This window comes from Hippocampus guttulatus, chromosome 17, assembly GCF_054856545.1.
Source record: "Hippocampus guttulatus isolate MCC_2025c chromosome 17, RoL_Hgut_1.0, whole genome shotgun sequence".
NCBI classification, from domain to species: Eukaryota; Metazoa; Chordata; class Actinopteri; order Syngnathiformes; family Syngnathidae; genus Hippocampus; species Hippocampus guttulatus.
The window spans coordinates 9,226,976-9,253,577 of NC_141277.1; the positions used below are offsets into that span (position 1 = coordinate 9,226,976).

The 26,602-nt window shown below is 41.9% G+C and overlaps 1 protein-coding gene across 1 annotated transcript in view; it reads left to right on the forward strand.

Moving 5' to 3' along the window:
- The window catches only part of LOC147192043 (matrix metalloproteinase-17-like), a 52,276-nt gene extending 29,888 nt beyond the window's left edge, over positions 1-22,388 (forward strand). Inside the window, exons 4-10 of the mRNA XM_086135648.1 lie at positions 6,448-6,734; positions 12,665-12,841; positions 13,051-13,150; positions 14,740-14,822; positions 16,030-16,182; positions 16,314-16,571; positions 19,980-22,388. Of these exons, the coding sequence (XP_085991774.1) occupies positions 6,448-6,734; positions 12,665-12,841; positions 13,051-13,150; positions 14,740-14,822; positions 16,030-16,182; positions 16,314-16,571; positions 19,980-20,305 (1,384 nt within the window). The 3' untranslated portion in view covers positions 20,306-22,388. The remainder of the gene's footprint in view (positions 1-6,447; positions 6,735-12,664; positions 12,842-13,050; positions 13,151-14,739; positions 14,823-16,029; positions 16,183-16,313; positions 16,572-19,979) is intronic.
- The last annotated feature ends 4,214 nt before the right edge of the window (positions 22,389-26,602 follow it).

A 26,602-nucleotide genomic window follows, 5' to 3' on the forward strand; every position in this document is an offset into this window, starting at 1 on the left:
AGATATGTCTGTCAGCCTTCTGGAATGCTAGTCGTGTAGAGAAACTACCATCTACTTCAAAATCTCATTAAATATCTTGGATAAAGCCAGACATGTAAAAAAAAAAAAAAAAAGAGGCTGTGGTGTCATTTTAGCAATTCTGACCTCACACTTTTCCATTGGACACATTTCAGTAATTTTTAGGTCATGTGGAATATGTGAATAAGATAACCTTTATTTGTCCCACATAGCGGGAATTTGCAGTCTCCAGCAGCAAAATTGGGGGGGGGGGGGGGGTGGTAGAGAAGGAAAAAAAAGTATTGCATGCACAAAATAAATGTTTCAGAAAACTGTAAACAGTTGAAATATAAGTTGCATATTTGCATCTTATGCATACATAAGGTGGCTGTGCTATTTACAATGGTTACAAGTTTTCACTCATGTTTATTCAGCAGCCTGACAGCAGTCGGTAGGAACCAGCGACCAGACTCTCCTTCTTGGATGGCACATTTATGTCCGCGTAGCTTTTCCTCCTGATGCTCCAGCTTTCTCTGATATTCGCAAAACATGCATGTTGGTTTCAATTAAGACTCTAAATTGTCCATAGCTGTAAATGTGATTGTCATTTTTTTTTTCCTGGTCTATATGTGCCCTGTGATTGGCTGGCAACCAACCAATCCACAGTGTAGCCCGCCCCTCACCCAGAGTCAGGCGGGACAGGCTCCATCCAGCTCACCCTTGACCTCAATGAAGACCGGCGTTCGAGAAAAGGGCTGCACAATGAAGAAAGTCCATTTTCTGTTTTGAATCGTGTTTGCATTTCCGGCCTATTAGCCTCAGGGTCGCTGGGGAGATGCAAATGACTGCTACAGGGTTAATTGCCAAGTTAATTGTGAACAGGGCGAAACTCTTTTCTTTTCTCTGAGGTGCAGGGAGCAAGTTGACATCGGGTCTGGCTGGATTTTCAGCCTACTGTCTTTTATATTTGCACAACTCCGGCTTGCTCACTTACTAACTCTTAAAAACCATTTGTTCCTGTCATATTTAGAATTTTAGGGGGGGGGGGGGACGTGCCTTACTAACTCTTAAAAACCATTTGTTTCTATCATATTTAGAATTTTAGGGGGGGGGGGGGGGGAACGTGCCACAAAACATAGCCTTGTCGTATTCCATTTGCTTCCATGCTACGTGTGTACCGGTAGTTAATAAACGTATGAGGCTATCAACTTTAGCATGGAAGAAATAACTTCTTTTTTCAGGTATTTCCCATAGGGAAAATGATTTCAAGATGACCACAATCAGCATCTTAGAACGGATTGCATTCGACTGGACGTTGAGCTGGAGCGTATATGCTAAGTTGTACATGGACATGTAGCTTTTGTTTTCTGTGAAAATGTGTGTGTGTGTGTGTGGGGAGGGGGGGGGGGTGATCATCAGAAACAGTGCCGAAGGGGGGAAAAATAGAAAACCATTTTTGATGATGAATGTTCTTGGGCATTCTTAGGTGCATCCGTTTCTCGTGACTGAATGCAAGGAATTTCATCACATTTAGCACGAGCATGAATACAATTTGATGCTGTTTTCGACCAATCTAGCAACATGAATAAGACTGTTGTGACAAGATTTAAACGTGGAAAAGATCATTCTTGTTTGAAGTCGGCAAGCAGAATGAATGCTTGTGACACTAAGCCTCTTGTTGTTTACGGACTCTGCCCGCTTTCCTTCTCATCCGGTAGCAAAAAAAATGCACATCTCATTTATCAAAGCAAAAAGATTCACTGTCTCTGCTGGACTGTGTTTGTTGACCGAAGCACTTCTTGATGTCTGTATTGTATTGGATTGATGTGGACTAGTCAGACAGCACGTTGTGTTCTCAGGTATTTATCGGTGAGACCATGATGCACTTGAAGTGAGCTGTGTTTTTGGGAAACAGCCACTGGGCTTTTTGTTTTTTAAACCGTCGAACAGCAAAACTACACATACACAACTTACACATGCACTTTCGGTTCACCCTGAAACTTGCCCGGCTTATTTTCTTCCAGCTGCTTGCTTGTCACGGTCAAATTTCAAGAAAGTAAACATTCATGTTGGGATCACACAGCCAACAGCTTGATCAGGCACCGGAATTTGGCCGTTTATTCACAGGCTTTAAATATGTGTTGCAGCTTTAGGTGCTTTTTGGTGTTTTTTTTAATAGAGTCAAAAGTTTAACTATTTAATTCCACAAGACGCACTTGTACGTCTTTTTAAAATGAGGCCCCGCCTACTAAGGACGTACTTGTACGTCTAAGTCTTTTTTGCGGCATAGAGAGGAGGACAGTCTGATGCAATCTGTGAATGAAAATAAGCCGTTTGCATTGTAAATCATGTAAAAAAGCGACCAGTAGGTGGCAGTGGTATATCACGTACTTGAAATGCATGCTTTTACAAAAAGCTCTTTTTCTTCGTTTTTAGCCCAGGAATCGCCATTTTCATGAAACTTAGCCATTTTGTAATGCCGATTGCTGAAGAATGGAAAATGATTTATTTACTTTTGGTGGGCTCCATGTTTATATAGCATTATAACCAAATATTCTGTAGGCCTTGCAAGATCAGTCAAAATGCAGTAAAACGCAGGGATTTAGGGGGCTGCTCCAGTGAAAATGGCTGGGATTTAATGAGTTAAGCTTGATGTTCAGGCACCGTGTATATGCATTTTGATTTTACTACATGTCATCCTGAAAACTAGCTCTGAGCGCCACCATTTTCACCCATGCTTGTGTTGGACTCATGATCAGGATTTGTCTCCTGTGTCACATTAGCACCGATAGTCCTTTTGGCCATTGTTCATGGTTTATAGCACAGGTGTCAAACTCAAGGCCCGTGGGCCAGATCTGGCCCGCCACATCATTTTATGTGGCCCGCGAAAGCAGCTCATGTCAACTTCCATAATCCTTTCTAAAATGTCTACCAAACTTTTAAATTCTCATATGGAATAAATAAGATATATTGTAAGCATTTTCTTTTTACCAAACCCCTCATGATCGTAACTTAAACAATAGTTGAATCAACAGTTATTCTCAACTTCTTTCTTCAACTTCATAACAGCCCTCCAAGTGAAACGGTAACTAAAATGTGGCCTGCGCCCAAAAATGAGTTTGACACTGTGTGATTCGTGTTTATTATTATTTTTAGAAAATGCCACAGTTTTCATGCAGGTCAAATCATATTATGTTGTTGTATTTATCCGTCACACCTTCAAGGCCGATCCCTGAAAATAATGGCTGACATTAAACCGGGCAAAAAAGGTTGGGGGGCCGCTGTGTTAAAGTACTCGAGTACAAACAGTACACACCAAAAGAAAAGAAAACGTGTTGTTTTGCTGCGTCGATAGGAAAACAAATCAAACACTAATTTAGAGCAGTTAAGGCAAAAGTTCTTTTATGCTGGGAACAGAGAGGAAATTTATTTACTTTCTGTTCTGTTCTGTGTAATTTCTCTCTTTTTTTATTTTTATTTTTTAAGGAATAAGAAAAATAAATGGACGCAGTAACTTAATTAGGACAGTCTTATTTCAGGGTCGGGAGGGGACACAAAATCTAGAGGAGACATCCGAGATTAAAAAATTATTATTAATTGAAAATGTGGGGTGGGGGGAAACCTGATCCCACCCTCACGTCGGGCCATCAAATAAATCCAATTTCTGCAAGGTGCCGCAGGGAAATAACACCTGGCTCATTTGTTATGCGCCCACAGTCAGTGAATGTAAACGCATTTTCCATGGGACTCTGCGCATCATCCCAGAAACAGGACAGCAGGGCTCTGACCTTGGCCGTTGCCCCGCGCGCTCCACACGCACAATTTGGATACACGTATCCTTTTATTTTCACTCCAAACGCAATCACCCGCCCTCGTTCGTCCGAATTAGCTTTAATAAGCAGGTGAATTGTCAGCGGAGGACACGCAATTTGCAACGACCTTGGTAAAGTGTGGAGCAGCAGTCAGGGGCGCTTCTGCTCTCCATGTGAATAAATGCACTGTGTGGGCACATCTGCGTATGGAAATCAGGGCAAGAAAAGTTATTGCGCCGGGGATTCTGATGATGTTTCGAGGTGTCTTTATGCATGCATACCGCTGAGGTGCAGCTCATTTTCAAACCACCCTCGCGTCGTTGAGCTTGAGTAACTAATACCGCCGGTGTGCTTTTTTAATTTTTTTTCACAGGTTGACAAATGTGCAAATTGAGCATATGAATTAGTTGGACTTATCAACTCATTCGCATCACTGAGTGGGCTGAAAACACCGGCAAGTGAACAACAGTGGGTGAAAGATTCGAGAGAGTATGGAAGGATTTTATTAGAATGATGTGATATGATGTGGATGAAGCAAAATGGTGGTGCTTATAAGGCAGAACAACTATCAAGCATGATGTAACACGAGACCTCAGTTGAGCGAGTATCAAAGGAGTATTTCGCTTCATCTTCAGCTTATTTTGTTGTCCCCCCCCAACCCCCTCCCAATAGCGATTGAATAGCCTGCCCCCCCATCAAGCGTGAGATCAAAGGGAGAGTTAGCGGGTTTTAACACCGCTAGCAAGCAAGATTCGAGTGTCGCCTCACTTCATGAACTCCAAATAAACTTACTAATAAATAAACATATCGATCAAACCCTTGTGAGTGTGCACGCAAGTGCACAAGAGTAAGTAACACCGGTGACGCTTTCTGTCTCTGATTGGTTGTTTTTCCTCTGGCCCGATGGTTTCTTAAAAATCAAACGAAAGGGACTGTTATGAGCCGTGAGGCAAACCGGAAGAGATCTTGAGGCACCAAAAATGCAAAAAAATATATTTTGTCCAAAGTAGGGTCTTACTAAATTCAAAAAAGAAAACTCATACTGTATATCCAAGAAAACAAAGTAGCAACTGAAAATCGCCTTATTCGGGGAAATACTCCTGACTCCAAAGATTAGCTCGATCACCGGGTGACTCTGGAGGTTGGAACGCGTGGCAAGAGGAAAAGGGCAGCAACGTGACATCCTTACTCTGAGCCTAGCTGCGGGATCGCAAATATTTAGGCCTTATGTTTGAGGCAAGAGCGGTTTCATGCATCCTGCAAAAGGACAGTCATTAAACTGTAATGGAGAGAGCCCCCGACTAACCACTGACATTGTTTGGGTTGAATCACCCTCATTAATGTCCCAGGCAGTTGGAACAATTGGTCGTGAAGGCTCATCAAGGCCGAACGAAAGAGGCTGTGTTTGTTTGTTTTGTTATTTGTTAGTGGCGAGACAATATTACAAGGAAAAGCTAGTGACACATGATTAGAGTAGTACAGTATAATACAGTGGGACCTCTACTGACGAAAATAATTGGTTCCCGAAGAAATTTCGTCACTAGAAAATGTTGTAAGTAGAGACGCGTTTTCCATGTAAATGCCCTAATCTGTTCCAAATCCCCCCCCCCCCCCAATTCTGACATAAATGTTTGCCAAAGCATATAAACGCATCAAAATATGTAACAAATATATGGTAGAATTAGATTATTGCACAATAAATGAGAGTTGTCCATAATGTAAAAAATAAAGAATGGAGTAAAAAAATAAAAATGAAGGTCATTTAACTTAACTGCGTCCTCATCGTTTTTTGCCCCTCTTTAGTTCACGTTCTCTCGCAGAAGTGTTTTTTGCCTGGCGTTTTGTCAAGAACTGATCCAAGGATGTTTGCTTTTGTCGGCTTTTAACAATCCTTCAAAAATGTCCAAGGCAAACATCAGCATAGTGAGCGAGTGCCCGACTTTTTGTGGGTGATTCACGTTGTACTATCGTGCATAGACACAGATCTATCTATCTGTCTGTCTGTCTATCTATCTACACACAGACACATGCGGTAGAGGTCCCTCTTAGCCAATGGGATGCCAGGAAGATGCTAGGTAATAGCCAATGGCAGAGCAGCTATGCGGGTAGCAGCCCGTACTGTATTTTTACCTTTCGTATCTTGAAATTTATTTCGTAACAAGAGGCAATCTTTTCCCATTGAGGCGTTTCGTCACTAATTTCGTATGAAGAGACGTTCGTAAGTAGAGGTACCACTGTAGTCTCATGTGCAAGAAAGGACAAAAGTATTATTCAAGAAGTGATCTGAATCACGTCTGGCAGGTGTTTCAAAGTGCGACTTGGACGCATTAAAAAAAAAAAAACGCTCTGGTCACCTTCACCAGCGATCTCAGATGAGGGACCAGCTGCTCAACCTCACGAGGAATGAAAGGTCTGTCTTGAAGCTCGGGTGAAAGTCGCTATTAACACTTTGATACCGGCATTCGCGGAGGTCGAAAGGGACATGGAAAATGATGATAGGTGGATTCCCGCTACTACATAATAGAAGACTATGCATTATTTAACGTGAAGAGTCTGACTGAATGTGACTTTGGTCCACGGAGTTGCTTTGCTTCAGCCGAATAATGTGCTCCCTCTTTGTCCCCTTCTCTTGACTCAGAGTGAGGACGTTCCCAAAGGACTCGGCTTTACTGGGAAGGGACACGGTTCGCGCCCTCATGCATTATGCCTTGAAGGTCTGGAGTGACATCGCACCTCTCAACTTCCACGAGGTGGCAGGAAGCGACGCCGACATTCAGATCGATTTCACTAAGGCCGACCACAATGACGGCTATCCCTTTGACGGGCCCGGAGGCACAGTGGCCCACGCTTTTTTTCCTGGAGAGAGATTCACAGCCGGAGATACGCACTTCGATGATGATGAGGCGTGGACCTTCCGATCGCCAGGTAGGAGATGGGGGGGGGGAGAGACGACTATATCTGCTTGTTAGTTGAATACGTTTTGCCTTTAACTCATTCAGTACCAGCCAGTTCTGGACCAAGTCTGAAAAGACGTTTAAAAATGTCTTTGGGAGTGAATGAGTTAATCCAAAAGGCTCCTTCAGACCTGAATTTCTGGGGTTTCCTTTCCTAGTATGGAGGGTACCACGGTTTTGTCCGTGTGTCTGTATGAAATATGATAATGCCCTTTTTGTCGTGTTCCACGGATCCATAGCGACTTAAATCTTCTCTCGCCAAAACTCGACAAGGCCTTATTAAGGATTCAAGCATTCCCTTTAGGCCCCTTCATGCCCCAGTCTCCTTTAGTTAATATTTATTTATCATTATAATGTGAATTTAAAATTTAAATAGTTTCTCATACTGGAGAGCAGAGGAATGACTAAAATAGTTTTTTTTACCCCCCCTCGCCCAAAGCTTTCTGAGGAGGTGTGTTAGTTCCTCCAAATGTTAAAAACATACGCCACCCCTGTTAAAGCAACGTCGTTCAAAGAAATATGTTCAAAAATCAGAATCCAGTGATTTTTCGGATGATTAAGAACGAATGAGAAAATCAAGAACCTCTTTTTTCATTTCCATCAGACAGTTTTTGTGTGTTGCTTCAGTGCAGAGCGAAAAACAATCAATAAAAGGTGTTGGCACAAAATGACGGACGGGGCAGAGGCTGACACCCAACAAATAAGCCACATTTTGATATTTTCATCAAACTGTTATTGACTGAAACAACACAATGATTATCCCGCGCGTATTCCACTGAGCAGCTGTTGGCCCTCCAATATTTTGTCAAAATAGAGCCTGGATGAAGATAGATGGCATATTCCAGAATGTGATGCATTGCTTCAACCCCCTGCGGAGAGCAGGAGATGCAGCATGTGCCAACCAGTAGTTTAGAAGTATTAGCAGCCTAAAAGCCTCAATCCTCTTCTTCTTTTTTCATGCCAACTGACTAATATGTCCAATTAAATATTTATCAAAATCGTGAGGATAAGCGGTACAGAAAGCAGATGGATGGTTGGATAATAACGTCTACTTATTAAGTCCCAAAGAGTAATTTTCTCATTTTCATTTACATCCGGTGAGTCAATATGTCACGATGAAGTGCCTTTGGTTTCCTCATCAAAATCACTCAATCGTCATTAAAATGAAATGCTGAGGTCTCATTATAAGTGGCCAAACATTTCCACGCATAGCTGAACGATGACAAGGCTTTTAAAATATATGTCCTTCATTTTATAACATTTTTTTAAAATTGAGTGCATCTAATTTTGGCCCATTCCACACGCTCCTCTGCCAACTACAGTTTGTGTGAACAAGTAGTTCAATTATGCTGCCCCCCCCCCCAAAAAAGAGTTCTTGAAATTTCACTTGCCATGAGAACCTTTCAAACTGAAAAATGTGTCCCTTTTGCCGAAATCAAACTTTCCCAAGAATTGCATAAGGTAAGGTATATTCCATATGGACTTGAATGGCCAGTGTATCATCTTCAAACCTTCTTTTCATCTTCAAATCTGACAATTTGACTTTTTTTTTTCTTGTCAAGGCAGATAATGTGCAATATAAAAACATTATTTCCCCCCCCTCCCCCCACCTCGCAAAAAAGGAGATAAATCTTGCACCTGAAAGTGCCTTCTGTCCTTCCAAAGCCGCTCAAAGTTTCCGACGGTCTGCCCCAAGGATTTAACAATCAAGACGCTATCTTTTCATGCTCCTTACTAATTATGGCCTTTGAAATCTATTTCTTTGTACAACACTTGAAAGGATATTACTTACACAGTTCAGTGTTTATACTGTGGAGAGGGGATAGTCACATGTTGCCGAAATGGATTTAGGTCATGAAAGCATACAAGAATAACATTCTGTGGAGGGCTAACCTCCACCAAGGCCGAGCTAAGCTAAACATATCTTCTTTTTTAGTTTTTTAAAGCCTGTCTGCCATGCAAAGCCGTACTCTTCCATTTCGGTCGTTGGTGCGCCATCTGGTGGATCTTGTTGGGCACCACACCATTTCACCCCTAGTGCAAGTGGAGTATCAACTGCGTAAAGTTCAAATAAATCCTCTCCCTCTCGATCAAAACAACGCTTTTCTTCCTCGGGCTTTTGCGTTTGGCCAATGGAATATAATTGCACTTAGCAAATAACTCTGCTTTACAGTAGCAAACGAATCCCCCAATGTCGCTCTATTACAATGTAATGAATATACTGTATGCTGATCAGTGATTACAAACCCTTTCTTATTTGCATTTGCAAGCGCATTCATGAGCTGTGTAACTGGCCGTCTGACAAATGCGAGCCTTTATCTCTCTCATTATGTTCAGTCTATTGCTTGGCTAGCAGCTAGCTTATCTGTTTACCTGTCTGCATTAGAGGGATGGCGAAAAGCATTACTGTATTTGCAAACAGCAAATAATACTGATAAGAGCACTCAGAGCAAACTGCAAAGTCGTGTCATTCCCAAAAGTGTGAGGTGAGATACTTTTTTTGAACTTCTTTTGCTGTAAGTTCTTTCTTGCTCTCCCCCATTTAGCCTGCGATTCTGTTCGGATTGACAGATCCAAATTGCATACTGTCTTTGTCATTGTTGCAAACTAAGCAAGCAAAGCCCCTCCGATACATCCCATGTGTCTTGTTACATCCTGCAGCCACTCAATTTGTTCCTTAAATTAAAGCAGCGTGTTTCAGAGCAGCTGCCAACTTGACCCTTGATGTCCACACTCCAAAAGAGCAAAGGCACGCTATCTTATTCTACTCACTTCGACTGTAGATTTTCCTGTCAGGGGAGGTGGAAGAGCAAACCGTGATGGACAAAGAATAAATATGTCATTACAACGAAGCAGGTCAAGTCTAGCCTTTTGTTTTTTTTTACTAGTTTGAGGCTGATGGAAGCGCTGCTGTGTCCTGATCTTGGATGTTTGCTTTTCATTTTCTTGAATCAACATCACCCTGATGAACCAATCAGGTGTTTCCCCGCCCTCCCCCCAATTCAATTTTATCTGCAATCCCAAATAGAATACAAGCACTTCAAACTGTGCACAGTGAAATCTTGAATGTTGAACACAAATTGGTTCCAGGGTGCTTTTTGACCTTTTCTTTGGAAAAGATTGTCTGTTCCAGGGTAAAACCATCAGAAAACCTTAAACTGGCAATTTTTCCGTCCTGGAGATGAACATTTCACAAAATATTTTGATCAACAATGCGGAAAATGGACATCAAATCATGGCATTATTTTTACATTTAATAGGATGGGTGAGAAACATAATGAATGAATTCTTAATAATCAACCGATGTGTTGAAATTCTGAATACAATTGCAAAAATAGGTTAACCCTTGTAAATTTTTAAAAGGGATAAATAAACTCTCTTGATTTTAATGGCATGAGCTTAATATGGAGAACATCTGTCTTTTTGCCTCACTTGTAACAAATTAAAATGAAATTAACCATTGCTCCATTTTTTTTAAATAGCATTGTTCATATTAGGGTTGATGAGAGGTGTTAATATGTTCCAGCCTCCTCAAAAACATCAGCAGTAATGTTCGTCATATATTTTCTAAAAGAAAAATAATTGTGCTGTATAATATTGTACTTGCTCACATAAAACCCAAGAAATGAAACTGTTGGTCACCTGGGGCCAGTATGATCCAGACATCAGATATATTGTACATGGAGTCGATGTCCACTCCTCACTAAGCCACTGTATAATATTCGTCTTTCTTCACAGATAATAAAAAAATATATGCCCCTGAGTGCCGGCATTTTGTTTGTTTGTTTGTTGAACCCACTATTTGTGTTCAAATAGCCGTTGCTTAAGGTTTACAACACTGCAACACCAATGGTAATCGTTAGCCTATCTATGATGTTCCCATAAATTATGTTCGCATGAAGCTAGCAGACTGAAAGGCTAAATTATGTGGTTGTATTTAAATGTAATGTGTTGTTCTCGGTGGTTTAAGTTTAGTTTGACAGTAAACTTCAACTTTGCCAATAAACTATTAATAGATATTTGAGGTTATTTTTCCTAAAAATATTTGAATTCCAAATTGTATGATGTTCCCATAATGTGTTAGCATGAAGCTAGCACATTTAAAGGCTAAATGATGTGGCTGTTTTAAATAATGTACACAGTTTGTTGTTCTCAGTGATTTAAGTTTAGTTTGACAGTCAACTTCAACTTGGCCAATAAACTATTAATGGATATTTGAGGATATTTTTCCTAAAAATATTTGAATTCCAAATTGTATGACTTCCGGGACTTTAGAGGTTCCAATCCGGTCCCACACCGCTACTGGAATGAGGAACGGAAAGTGTTGGAATGTCACAATAGTATAAGAATCAAATCCCATTAAAGAAGGTAGCCCTCGGCTAGCTGGCTCCCTTCTTATTTCCATCCTGCGCATGCTACACAACAATCTCATTAAACTAGCCATCTGGGCTGCGGGCTATGTTTTATAGCATTCTGCGCTAAATCCAGAGTTTACACAGCGTGTTTACCGTGCATCACGATAATTACTTTTCACGATAACGTATCTGGCCTTCAAAAGCTTGGTTAGCTTGCTGTGTGATTCGGTGATATTGTCTGGCTGTTGACTGTAACCTTTTTACCACCTTCGCTGCCATTTTTTCATCTGTACACATACTGTGAAAAGATTGTTTGCGGGGTTTTTTTCCTCAACCTTGGAACGACTGGGAGTATGATGGCACGATTCCTACTTTGTGTTCTCTTCCTCTCCATCCTCTTGTGTCCTCCCTCCTCTGTGTGCACTTTTGGCTTCTCGAATTCGGCATCTTTGCATCCCCCGGTGTTGTCGCAGGCTCATGTTCAGGCCATATATTTGTGTGGGTTTTTTTTTTTTCGTTACGGCATAAAAATATCCGCGGAATGAGCTGGTTAATGCTCACATTTTTGCATCTGAATTTGTAGACTGAGGTATTGTCTTGTTCAGTGGAGCCTGACAAGGATGTTTTTAAGGCAGTCTTTTTTTTTTCATATATATTTGAGCATAAGGGGGAAATGCACTTTAATCGCCTGCAGTGTTTTTTTTTCTTTTCTTGTCTTTCTTTTCTTTCCTTTTGATTGGCAGCCCGGGGTGGGTGCAGTATTACCATAGTTATCTCACTCCACCACATGGCCGACAGCACTCACAGCCGCCAAAGCTGTCTCCCGTGCCTCTCAACCTATAGGCTTCACTTAACCTCGTAGTAGTTCTCAAAAAGTCACACAGTTAAAGAAGAAGGTGGTCTCCGGTAAATAAAAGAGACCCAGTATACTCATAGTGGAACACCCGCAGTCTGTTTCTGTGGGGTAGACTTTTACGTCATTCTAATTTCAAAGCGAATGTTTTCCTGAACATTACACAAAGCATTACATTTGTGCGCCAGCTGTCAGCGGTATGTTGCTTTATTCATAATTACAGAGACATTGGGAACTAAAACGAGTAAAACCATGGAGAAAGTGGCGTTTTGTTTGGCATAGAGGCAACATGTCTCTCAGTTGAGAGCTCCTGGGTTCTAATCTTGAATTTCCGGCCGTCCTGTTTGCATACCCATCCAGTGCTTGCGTTTGCTCGTATGCTCCCTCTGATTTTCTAGTCTTAATTTGAGGTTTGTACCACAGCTCTCGTCAACTGGGATAGGCTCACCCGTGATGTTGACAGGCGGTAAAGAAATGTGATGCTCTGGTCATTTTTATTGGTCAGCGGCAGCCATTATGCTGTCAATGTAATTTGTCATTTAAGATTGGACCACCGGTATCCTTTTGCAGAAATATCATGAAACACCAAAATAAAAGCAAAACGCCCTTGAGGCTTGAGGAGCCCCCCCACCGAAATTTTGTTTGAACTTCAAGTTGTACCAATTTCCATGCTTTTGTTCGTGTCACCTTCAGACTCTCACGGAATGGACCTGTTTGCGGTCGCCGTCCACGAGTTTGGTCACGCCATCGGCCTTGTCCACACCTCAGCCATGGAGTCCATCATGAGACCTTACTACCAGGGTCCTGTTGGAGACCCTCTGAAATACGACTTACCCTATGAAGACAAGGTCCGCGTCTGGCAGCTCTATGGTATGACCGCTTTACATGAAAAAGCCGAAACGTGACAAGCCACTGATGAGTGAAAACGTGGATGAAGTAAACTGACCGTCTTTTGGGCATTTGACCTTATCACACCCTTTGGTGATAGTTCTTCAAGGTGTCTCCAAACATTGTCCAATTGGTGTTAGTGATTGCCAGACTCAATTACTCCACCTTTTCGTGGCCTGCGGTCTTCTCAGGTGTCAGAGACTCGGTGTCCCACACCACTCAACCCGGCAATCCCTCCCAGACAGCAGAACCTCCAGTTCTGCTGGACCTCCCAGAAAACAGATCTGTCTTGTAAGTAGACAATGCACCTGACTTGAATGCAATTCTGACGATTGACCTCCTCATGAAAGGACCTCGACCTTTCCATCAATAATCCTCTTTTTATTACCCCTTAACCTTTCTGGCGTTGTGAAAACCACATAAACGTACGCACTCCTGCTCTATTTTCTTTCAAACACCCTCAGACCTTACGCTCTTGCCAGCGGCCTTTGTGAAAGATGTCCGGGGGGAAAGGCCGATGGGGGAATGCCAACTGTGTGCAAGTATAATGCTTGACGAACAGCAACTGCCACCATGTAATGGGACCTTCGCCTGACTTCCAAGCATGCTCTGTAGTAAACAAAGGTTTTATAAAGCCAATTTTCAACCCTGGATTACATGCACGCTATTTCCTTTATGTCAAATCCAAACCAGTGGCAGGTCGCTCAATAGTTGGCAAGGTATAAATATATAATCAGTGAATATGTGCAGGACACTTATTAATTTTAACCCGTCATGTGGCCGCTGTTAGTACGCTTTAGAAAACTAATGAGAGAGGCGAGGTAAAGAGCACACACGGGTGCTACTGGAGGGCTGATTGATGTATTCACACGACTCCGTTTTAAGTACTGTATTTTCCGCACTATAAGGCACTTCGGTGTATAAGGCGTCCATTATCATATGAACAAATCCTTTAAAATTGTCATGCTGCTCTTGCATTAATGCTGTAAACAGCCTTTTTTGTTGTTGGTGTACCGTATTTTCTGCACGAAAAGGCACTTCGGATTATAAGGTGCACCTTCAATCAATGGCCTATTTTAAAATTGTTTTTAGAGATATGGCACACCGCATTATAAGGCTAATAGAATAGAAGCTACAATAGAGGCTGTGGTTGCGTTATGTATCCAATAGCTGGAGCTACGCTAAAGGGAATGCAATACAATACAGCTTTATTCATGTAGTGCTTTCATAATCGCTGCAGCTATAACAAAGCGTTTCACAGACCATTTAAAATACTACATCAATCAGAATATTGATCCATATATAAGGCACGTCAGATTATAAGGCACACGGTCGGCTGTGGAGAAAATTGGTGCAACTTATAATACGGAAAATACGGTAAGATGCAAACAATGCGGAGTCACGAGGAATCTATCAGACTTTTTTGTCTCTTTATGAGCTTTTTCCTCCCCATGTCGCCTGAAGCCGGGAAAGCTGCCTCTTTCGTGACCAAGGTCTCAGTATTTGATCACTCGGCAGCAGTGTTGTGTCAATAGCATGCAAAAGGACATGTTTGTTTGTAATCGGAGAGCTGACTGGCTCCCACTCACAGTGGCAAGCCTGTGGGTCGAAAGCCGTCGTCATTGGCAGGCCGACCACGTCGCTACTTGAAATCACTTATCCCAGTGGAGAAATGCACTTTTGGGAGGGGGGCCGAGGTTCGAGCCTGTCAGCCTGAGAGCAGCTCGCTCAGTGCTTAGCCTATTGAATTGAAGCGCACTCATCCACTCACTAGGTGACTGCAATTATTTTATTTTGAATCAAATTGTGGCTTCTATTTATTCAGTGCCCCCCGCCGCCCGTTTTTTTTGTTTCCTTCTTCCATTGTCCATCTCATACAGGCTGGTGCGAGATTCCCCAGACAGATGCGCTGGTCACTTTGATGCCGTTGCCCAAATTCGAGGGGAGGCCTTCTTTTTCAAAGGTACTTCAACCTCAGGAGGAGCGAGCTTGTGTATACAAGACAGGCAGATCGATGAAGGATTGCAGATGAATGTGAGAGAAAGACAAAAATGAGGTGAAAGGAGATGAATTGAAAGGAAGAGACATGGTTGTGGGCACAGAGTGGGCGATCCGGCGATCAATAGAAAGCCAAGTGATGTGTTGCTCCCAGCACGCTTCTCACTCACCATCACTGAATTGAACGCTGTAAACAAAACGCTCCGCCAGGCCCAAGGCTGCCTCGACGTATTATCTGTTTAATGCCCAATGTGTCTTTTCTTGCTCATTAGCTCGTGTGACTAATCCATCTGCACAATAGCTCTCCAAAAAGTGTTTAATAAGGTCATCCTGCATTTATTAACTGAAGTTTACCCGGATGCTAATATACAACAGTGCTGATGCCGAGTACAAATTGGGAGCCGGAATCGCAGCGTAAGTCGCAATGTCAAGCCTGTGGAATGTATGAAAGATTCACTTCCTATATTAAGGCCAACGTGAAGCCTATTCTATGAATTCATGTGAACAATTATTTTTAATGGATCCCAACTAGGGCCTGACCGAATAATTGGCCAACCGACTTAATCCGATTTAATAATTGGCTAATAATCATCTTATTTTTGGCTGAATTTTGCCAGTCTTTTTTTTTTTTTTTTTGACAAATGAACACATTTATAAAATAAGACAAAGTTGCCTTATTTTGTCTCATCCAAACATCTCCCGAACCCCCCCCCCCCCAAAAAAAGCTATGAGTTTAAACAAATATTAAACTACGAAGTCATGTAAAACAGTCAAACGTTGTGCCTTTAATTCATATCTTTATTGTTGTCGGCATTTAGGGATCAAAAAAAGAGAGGTTATTTCATTCATGATATGGAATTTTCATGAATCGGACGATGAATAGGTTATCGGAATTTGATCCTGTTTGTGCGGAGCTGCCTGTCATAAAGACCATATATATTATTTAATCGGTCATTCAGATCAGCGGCATTGATACTCAAATGCTCACGCATAGGAACTGCGCCTGCTTAGTCATTGGAAGTCTGTACTGATGTCTGTTACTGATGTTTGATTGACACAAACCCTGTTCCCACACAGTAATAATAATACCATCTAGACGTTTACAATTGCCGCGTCGTCACATTATGACATTCGAAGCAAACGCTGACGAGTTCTGTCGCTTTCTGCCGCAGGAAAATACTTCTGGCGCCTAACACGAGAGAAGAACCTGGTGTCTCTGCGTCCGGCTCAGATCCATCGATTCTGGAGAGGCCTTCCGGCCAACGTCGACAGCGTGGACGCCGTTTACGAGAGGCCCACCGATCACAAAATCGTTTTCCTTAAAGGTGCGGCGCTGAAATATTGGAGTGCGCCCTGGACTTGTCACCAAGTCGCACTCGCATTCACACCATCGACGCCCTTTTGTTTGTTTTTATGCTGAGTCATAAACTAACCAAACTTCATCCATCCTTTCTAGGGCTTAAATACTGGGTATTTAAAGACAATATTGTGGAGGAGGGTTACCCGCGTCCGATCAGCGACTTCGGCCTGCCTTTGGAGAGCGTGGACGCGGCCTTTGTGTGGCTCCACAACGAGAAGACCTACTTCTTCAAGGACAGCCGCTACTGGCGCTACGACGACCACCTGAGACGTATGGATCAGGGCTACCCGAAGGACAGCACGCTGTGGAAGGGGCTCCCGCCGTACTTGGATGATGCCATGAGGTGGTCAGACGGTGAGTCGTAAAGAGGGACTCCGATTCGCAGATAACTCACTCTAATAGCCACCTCAATCGGCGGCTGGGTGCCTCTCTCAGATTGTAACGTTTTGGAAATGACATCTCAAGAGAGCAGGCGAGTACTTCACCCTGCCCTCGTCAATGCTTGTGTTCTAACACCTGTACGGTGCTGTCCATCGAATATAGATGATCGCAAAGCCACTTCTCTCGGTCGATGAGGAGATCTTGTATCTGCGATCCCTTGCTATTGCCAAAGCTCATTTGAATGTGAATTTCGAGAACTGAATTTGCTTAGCGAGAACTGAAAGGGTAATGACATCGAGTTCCATTTTCAGTGAGGATCGAAAACGGTTCCAGAGAAACTAATGTACTACATGTCATCATTTTACATTCAGCGTCAAGTTTCCTGGACTTCAGCTTCAAACCGATACAATTCAAATTCAAATTGTAGAATTCAGATTCAGTTTTTCAATGCAACGATTGAAATTAAAGAACACTAATTAAATTTATGTGATGTAAATTCAGTTTTTTCAATGCCGTCATTCAAATAGAAATATAAATGATTCTCTTCTGCCCTAACCATGCATTTGACACGAGAGCACGGCGTAGACAGCGATGTTCTAACTACTTCCACCACTAGGGGCGTTGTACTGAACTGTAATACAATACTTCCATCACTAGGGGCACTGCACTGTTATACAATTACAGTACTGGGGGCAAAATAAATTCAATATTCCAGCCCATACATACGGATGTTCAAAGAAGTTGGGTCGCCCTGTGATTTTTTCGAGTTATATTCTGAGCGATTCGGGTTTGTATTGATTTGCGCTTCACTTCTTTTGTCCATGTGGCTCATGTAGCATCAGTCGCAAATACAAAGCTTCCAAATGTCCAGACGTATAGCATTTAGCGAGCCAACAACCTTTGCGTTCTGTGAATGTGATTGATTCGTCTAACAAGATGAACCTTTTGAGAAGGCGCTTGCGGCACCCAAACAACTAATTAACAGGAGGTGCTCTCGGGCTCTTCGGCTTACTTTGGAATGGCGCTGTACCGCATCTGAAGTGCAGCTCAGGTGTTCGTCGGTGCATGTTGTGTCGGAATGTTTGCCGGCTCCAGTTTGCTGATGCTTTTGTCAAGGGGAGTGGACCAGAAGAAAAGGAAAAGGGATTAGACGCCTGCGGTGTAAATGGGGGCCTGGGGGCGTATGTTGCCAACAGTTTATCATGGCTTGGATCACTGTCGTAATTATAATAAGATAAGAAAACCTTTATTTGTCTCACAATGGAGAAATTCCCAATTTACAGCAGCAGAATTATGAGAGAGAGAAGGTACAAGACAAAAAATATATACATATACATATAAATTATAAACATAAGCATAAGCATATTAAAAATGGTTAAGTACAGCGTACTTGGACTTTTTCACAGTGACGTGTATGGAATCATGCATTTGTACAAAACATCTGTGTTCTTGTCATTTCTGGTACATGTATGATGGACTACAGATGGAAATGAGCTCCGTGCGCTCCACTCCGCATTTAACTTCAGGTCATTTGCCTGCCGCGTAACCTTCCAAAATGCTACTTAAAGCATTGCCTGTTCAGCTCATAAAGATTTGAGCATATTTGCAGTTTGACCCTGAAAATCAAGGAATTCACTTGATATTCATGACTACAAGGAAAATGCATCGTGAAATCGCTGAATGTCTTGTCGTGCTCAGCCTTCCAAGGTGTGGTATTAAAAATCAAGATAGTTGACCCCTGGAAACACAATGTGACCTTTGACACGCCAGGATTTCCACAGACATTTCTACAATGAATGAAAGCACTTAGTGATTTAAGGCATGTGTTTTTCATTTTTTAAAAATCGCCCGCACACCTGCAAATGAAAAAAAATTTTTAAAAGGGGGGGCGGGGGGGTACAAAGGTTAATTACGCGCTTTTGGCTGGCAAGTGGGAGAGCATTTAATTACCGGTATTCTGTCAGTCGGCATGTACCACTGGCATAGATAGATGAACACAGATTATTTGGAGCAAAGATGTCATTTTCGAACCACTTTTGTGAAATCGGATACTTTCCAAAAGCACTCTTGGTGATCTTTAATGCCACACTGTTTGGGGACTCACCGACTTAGAGTTTATCAACATAAGCGCACATTTATTTATACTGCTAAAGGGAATTTGAGGCCAATGAAGGTGTTAATCTGCCTTCAGGTTGATACATGGGCACGGGCTAAAGCGATAAATAAGGCAGCGAAGAGGCACTAATATGGAGGTAAAGGGAGCATCATCGTGAGAGCGTGCACGTTAATTACAGTACAGTGGTGCCTCGAACTATATGTTGAATGACTTCCGTGATAAGGCTCTTAACTCAGAGCACTCGTAATGAAATGAATGGATGTGCCATGTATCTGGTGGCCAGCACAGGGCAGTAGGAAACGGGCATGCAGATAAGCACGAACGAGACTCACAACTGCTCAGTAAGCTGAAGAAATAGTTGTTTTTTTGCTGAGGATGTAATATACAATATATGCCTGTGCGTACTTTTATAGTCAGAATTTAGAATGACACAGCATCAATGCTATTTGTGAGCCCGTCTATTGTGTTTTGCTTTGCGGGTTAGCATTAAGCTAGCACAATTTCCTAGAAACTATCGTATTGGCCCGAATATAAGACGGTGGTTTTTTGCATTGAAATAAGACTGAAAAAGTGGGGGTCGTCTTATATTCAGGGTCTAGACATACCCATTCCCGATGCTCGATGGCGCCAGATACCATTGAAGCGAATGCTGAACTTGACTCCCCAGGCCAAAGCAAGCCCCTGTCACGAAGAATAAAAATAAAAATAGCGGTAGCACGAAGAAGAAAAATAAAAAATAGCAGTAAGAAAGAAAAGAGAAGAAAATAATAGAAGAGAGATAACAGAAAATGGAGAAACATAGCAACAATCTGGAGAAAAGTGGGTCAAAGATCGGCCAGGTTAACCGGCAGCTGAGGAGAAGTTATGGTGTCAACTTCGAGATGCTTTTTCTCTCAAATATATTGTTATAATCATTTGTTACAGATGTACTGTAATTATTTTCTGTATAAAAATTAATTTTGTGTTCAAAAAGTATTTTTTCAAAGTTGAGTCTTGAAAAGAGGGGGTCGTCTTATAGTCAGGGCCGTCTTATATTCGGGCCAATACGGTCAGTCTTTTTTGGCTTTCTGTGTAGCTGTGTTGGTTATTCTGATGGTTACTTGGCCAATCGAGTATTTTGGAGGTGGCAATTGCTGGAAAAAGTTTGAGAACCACTGCTTTGCAGTCATGTATTAGTTCCAGCACTTGCACTTTTGTGCTTTGTATGCCCGAAGGCTGTTTTGAAGGAATTTCAACTGAATCTGGCATTCTATATCCCTGCTCAGGTTCGTCTTACTTCTTCAAAGGGAAGGAGTACTGGCGCGTGCCGAACAGCGACATGGAGGCGGAGGCGGACTACCCACGCCTCATCGCCAAGGACTGGCTGCTGTGCACAGACATGCAGTCGGACTCGCCGGGCGCGGAGGCCAAGAGCACCGAGAGCCGGGTCAACGTACACCCTCGCCCGGATCACGCCGAGAACGGCTACGAGGTCTGCTCCTGTACCTCGGACGGCGCCTCGCCTTTAGGGGCCCGGCCCTCCCCATTACCCTTGTGGCTGCTGCCGCCTCTTTGGACGCTCTCGTTGGCCCGCTGCCCTATACTGCTATGATGCCAAAACACAGGAAGTACTTCTGACTGACTGGTAGACATCCAGCTTCCGTTCAAACACGGAACATTCTCTTTATATGAGTACTCATTGCTGTACTTTTTGCTCTTGTTTCTCTCTTATTTATTTCTCAAGCCATGTGATGTTTCTCAAAGCGTTGCAGTATATATTGTACATACGATACAGTTACCATCCTGGTGGACTGTAATCCATTCCTCATACAGGCAAACATAGTTAATGCTTTAAAAAATGAGACTATATGAAGTCTTGGAGCAGCGACGTAAAGAATTTAATTACCGGTACATGAAACAAATTCAGAGTGAGGAGGGACATTTAGAATGCAGACACGGCAGCTGGCAGTTTGACCTTTTTCAAAAGACGCAATGTGCGATTGCTAAATCCAATTAATAAAAAGGCAACAGGGCTCAAGACAGGAAATTATATTGGACTTTGGGCTGCCACACCGGTTTCACTTAAGATCTCTATGAAAAATGTTATTCTCCTCGAGGTACAACCACCTCTACAACGCCTCCACGAATTCAAATGTTATAATAACGTTCCTAATATATTGATAGTGGACAAAGTGTTAAGACTGTAACACATCCATGTTTCAATTCAATGTTCAACAGGGACCACCTGTGCCTATGCGATTTCCGTTGATTCTAAAATATGATGATATCAACAATTATTCTAATAACAGATTAATCAATGACTCAGACAAGAAAATCTTCTTTCCAATCCATTTTTTATTCAAAAACACAACATGATTTCAAATTGACCCTGAAGAAATTGCACATACAAATGCCTTTTGATTCAGTTACTGATTTGATCCATAGCACGAGTACAAGCAAACGTTTTGTCGTTGACTCAACACAAATAATCAGTCTGTTTTCATGGAGGACTACAGAAAGCAGATGGAATTTACTGTCGAGAAGCTGAAATTTCAAGCATTGATTTTAAAAATGGATCCAAAGGCCGCATCCATCATTCCCCAAAATGATCAGTTAATTTCATGATCGATGAGTTTAATCTTAGGCAAGAGAAATAATGTATAGTAGTGAACGTCTATGAGAAGAAAAACAAAAGGATAATGCGCATAATTCACTTCTGTGATCTTAGTTGTTGTTGTCGCACCTCCCTTGCTACGGGCGACATTAACATTTTTCATTAAAGCCTCCCCCCTGCCATAAAAGAACATTGCCAGCCCTCAGTCTCGCATGTATGGACAATAAAGGTCTTCCTGTTGCTCATACAAGTACATGAAAAGGCCTTCCTGCCATATAAGGAAATCAAAAGTTCTCAGTTGCCCTTTCAAGGAAATGAAAAAAAGTCAGGATGCCCATATAGGACTTTATAGGCTTCCCAATAAATACATTTCAAGCCGCCGTGTGCCTATATAAGGACATGAAAAGTCCTTTCGTTTGCCCACATTAGCTGGTGGAGGGGAAATAAATAAATAAATTAAAAATAATGATCATGGCGAGTGATTTGGTTTTGGCAAAAGACATTTATCCCCACGTGACAGGAGACGCTTTCAGAAAGCATGAAACCCGGGCAACGTGGTGGCATGCATGAATATTTTTGCTGACTGACTGACACCCTGACATGTATCTGACAGGTGAATGCAATCCTGCCATGTTCCGGTGAGATGGTTAGCTTTACAGGTGTCCCCGGGTAGACTCATGCTGGAGCCAAACAAATGACTTCTTTTTTTTTTTCATTCCGACAGATCCAGTCTGAGACTTTGGTGTGTCATTGTTCCTCTCGCTTGTTAGCGCTGAGAACTTTTTGTTCAATGGATCATTTTCAGCCGCACCGTAAACACAAAAAAAGTCGAAGAAGCTTGGTTCAATGCTTTCTGTTGACAAAGCTTTCTTTCCCTCCACCACTGAACTCTTTTTAAGGCGACAAGCTTGCAACTGGATTTATTTTTTTTTCCTCACCCATTTCGGTCAAACGAGCTGCAATTTGAAAGCAAGAAACAAGTATATTTCAATCGTTCCTAGTGGAGTGTATATTTCAAGGTGTTTTTTATAATGTCAGATATTTTTGTAAGAAAATAAATCTCACGCTGTTTGGAGCATTATTGTTGGAACTTTTTTTGTTTTTGAGCAGCATTTTCAAAATGCCAACAAGCTGAGCTGTAAACCGTGAGTTTTGAATTTGTGATTGCAGACCACAAAAAAAAATTACTGTTAACAACACACCACACTTCAGGATAATCTTTTAGCTTTCAGTACAGCAGTCAAAACAACTTGCAAACTGACAACAAATTCTCATGAAAGTAGAACACAAGTCCAGAATCTGATTGAAGGCAAGTGGACAAGATCGCAAATCTCACCTTTGCCTCGTAGTCCATATATTTTATTTGTTCTTTCGTTTTTCATTCTTGTATGCAAAAATCTCTAATTTTCAAAAGTGACGTTCCTCAAAAAAAAGGTTTACAGTGTACTGTAATTGTCTATAGATGCCACAAAATGGCAGCAAAAGAAACTCATCAACTCATTTCAGCACTTAAAGGCAAGAAACACAAAAACAGTGAATAGGTCATTTCTTTTTAGCTAATTACGGCGGATGGGTTCCCCAAAGAAATATGAATCAGCAAAATAGCTCATAAGGAAGCGCGACTATGTGGTGGTTCACTCTATATAAACACTTTCACAAAGAACATGGTAATGACAACGACATTTAGTAAGGTCAACAACACAAATTTCGCTATTAACAGCTATTGTTAGAAATTCAAATATGACCAATACAATATTTGAAGGGGAAGTCCTATGTGGCCCCACTAGTCTAAAAATTGTGTTCTCATTATTATTGGATTTATAGAAAATGACTGAATCAGAAGGCCGCACCTGTTTTTACCCACCTCTGGTGGCGGCCATTTTGCTTTTTATTGCCACTTGCTGACGAAAGATGACATCACAGCACCAAAGGGCTCATCTGACAAATGTCACATGACCAGACCTCGAAAACAGGTGGGCCGTGACCATCATTACCTGAGCCCGTGGGCACTGCCATTTCATTTTCGCTTGGCAGCAAGTGACAAAATGGCCACTGCCTTGAGATGGTACCACACAAACGCAACGTTAATCAGAACTTTTGATTTGACTTCCACTCTGAGGCAGTGTTGAAAAACATGACAAAGCCACCTACGAGCTGTCAGAAATATAATAAGGCAGCTCAACATTCTCCCTTCTGTCACGCCTTCCAAAACCAAGCTGTGATACCACGACTGTGTCAGATCATCAATTTCAGCTCCCCTCTCGACACACTTGACTACGGTTAATTAAGAAGTCGGACTCAGAGGTTGCAGCAGCCGGGATGAAATTTGAAGGTTGAAAAAGCAGCTGGATACTTCCAGGTCAGTTCCAATATTGGATTTCTGTGTTTTTGGCAGCTAATTGAATTGAAAATAATTGCAAGAATCAAAACTATGTGTCTTCCCTGACAGGAGCAGAACTACCAAATCATTTCATTAGTCTCTGAATTTTAATTGTTTCACCTTATGTGTGCTCACAAGTCAAAATAGTTACAATCTGTTCCCTTTCCGTCTGTGTTTTTTGAAGCCATTAGTTGTACTTCATGCAGAACAGCGAACGCTGTTTTCTCTAGCTGGTGCCAAATCCAGCATTATACCTTGAGGGGTGATTGTTTTCTGTCATAAAAGCATCCCAATTGATTTTAGCCAACATCTGTTGCCCCAGATGATAAACTGAGTCGTTAAGCAAAAACACAAAAAACACCTTTCGGCATTACTATCCCATGTTTGGAATGATACCAGACGGCTGACAACTGTTAGCTCTTTAAATATGAGAGACCGCACACACATTGGGGGGACACATGTGGTGCACTCGATATGACCAACGCGACGTACCACGATCCTTACCGACAATCAAGGGTTTTCATTACCCACAAACCAGATGCCTGTTGTTGTACCACAGTTGCCCTGTAGGAGGCAGCATGTTGCCACAGGGGTTTCAGATTTTCTGATAATTTAAAGGAAAAAGAAGTGTGTCTTCGCAGAGCTTTAAAAGAAGCTCACTCTGTCACTTCAACAGTGTTCCTTTGGACCAGGATGCCACAAGATTTCATCAAAACAATACTTTCATATTAGTCAGGGCTTTAGCCTGAGGACCAAAAGTAGCAATAGCCGAGTTTTTCAGCGAATAGGAGATGTGGATTTAATGTTGAAAGGACATCAGAGGGTTGCATAGATAATATTTTGCCACTAACGTCACTTCTCTGTGCGTTTTTGTACTTGAAATGTCCTCTCAGTTGTACAAAACAAATACTCAAGGACAGAGTGTTGTAAAACAGTTTATGCTCTGGCTGAACTTCATATCTTTGTTGTTGTCAGCATTAAGGGGCCAAAGAAGAATTAGACAATTGTGTGTTCTGCAAAATATCCGACTCGCCATCTGTCTCCCAAAAAAAAAAAAATTCTAATCAGTCCGGCCCTCATCAGGATAATCTGTTTGAGACTGCCACACGGTCCCTTTGCTGACTTTGATCAAAAGCGTTGGAAAATGCTCAATTATTATGATGTGTGGACCCCACTGAAGGCTTTTGCACATATCGTCACACTCGGAGTGTTGTCTGCAAACCCGTTTTTTTTCCAAAGATTTATTCATATTATTCTGAAGTCCAAATGTGATTAATGATCCTTTCCCCACTCATGCATTTTTACAAGCTGATTCCAATTGCAGTAGCCTGTGGAAAAGTTGACCGATGGAGCTCAGCGGTGGTGGAAAGTGTCGTCCATCCCCAAGGAGATGTACAGCGTGACAGGGTTTCCTGAAGCAAACGATCATTTGACACACATGTCGGAGTCGTTCGTGCTCCGTTCTGACAATCCTCGGCGGCCGCATTCTAAGAAATTCAATCCGATTGTAGCCCACACAATCTGTGGAGGAAGGAAAGGCGCACCCGTTCATTTCCTGTCAGTCCAGACGTGTTTGAACTCAAGGACGACCCCCTGTCTTGAAATCTTGCCACGCTTGGACTGAGAGTCGAGAATTAAATGATTATTCGAAGAGGCCATGGAGACACTGTATTAGGGGTCGTCTCAGATGCTGCTGATTCCTTTTGTTCTAATGTGTATTTTATACTTAATACATAGCAGCCATTCAATTGAGAAATCATCGCACAGTAATAATACTCGATCGTTAAGAATTTAGTCAGTTATGCGGAATGAATTACGCCGGGGTACACATTTTTTTTGGAGTTAGCTATGACAGTTAACACATTTTTGGATGCAGATTCCAAAAATTATCTCCGTTTTTAAAAATTTTTTGAGCTAGACGATCCCCATTTTCCTTAAAAAAAAATCTATAAATGTATATTTGTGTCAATAAAACAATAAGATGGAATAGTCAAAAGCTAGAGAACCAATTTAACCAATTTACAATCCAATCACATTTATGACGTCTGCCGGATCACTCAGATATGACTTCCGTTGTGCAATTTTACAATGAATCAAGTATGATTCATCTGGGATAAACTGGAATTTAAAAACACACACACTCATCAGATGTTCTGCTGTTTTTCCTCATATGAAATGTGGTTGTTTTGCTCGCTAAAACCACCACTCGGATAGGAATACTTGAAGCTTCTCCAGTAAGCATCTTGACACATCTTATCATGGAGTGACGAGACCTCCCAACAACCCCTTTAAAGTAGCACAGATCAAACATTGTAGCAGCTGCACATATGCCCGCTGCTTGTTATTCTTCTTATGTGGGAAGTCTACCTCGGCTCAAATGCATCCGATGTGCAAGTACGTCTATAGCACAAGTACAGATTACAACTGGCACCTTTCAATTCATTGAACGGTCGAAAGGTCGTTTGTCACCTTCGCATATACTAAATGGTGGCTCATTCCATATCTTAAAAAAAAAAAAAAGATATGCTTAAATTAGCACACTCTGTTGCTGTGCCTCAATGCTGGATGATGCAGTTCAGTGAACCTCCACATATTAGGCAATTACAAACCATTTTAGAGGCTGTCTCTATTATTCGCTGATTTGTATGTACTCCAGCAGAGCTCCGTCCTCATCACTTGAGATGGCGGGAGTTCACAAGTATTATATTGTAGCTTCCACTTTGCCTCAGCAGCCGTCTGGTCTTCTTGCACTTTTCTTTCTGTCTTATTCATTGCAGTCAAGGAACACCAAAACAGTCTAATTAACGTGGTCTAATTAACTCATCAATTCACATTAAGGGGACATATTGGGCTCTATTTTCGTGACAGATGTAAATCCGGCGGGTGGCACAACTGTGAGCCGGGGGTTGGTGAGA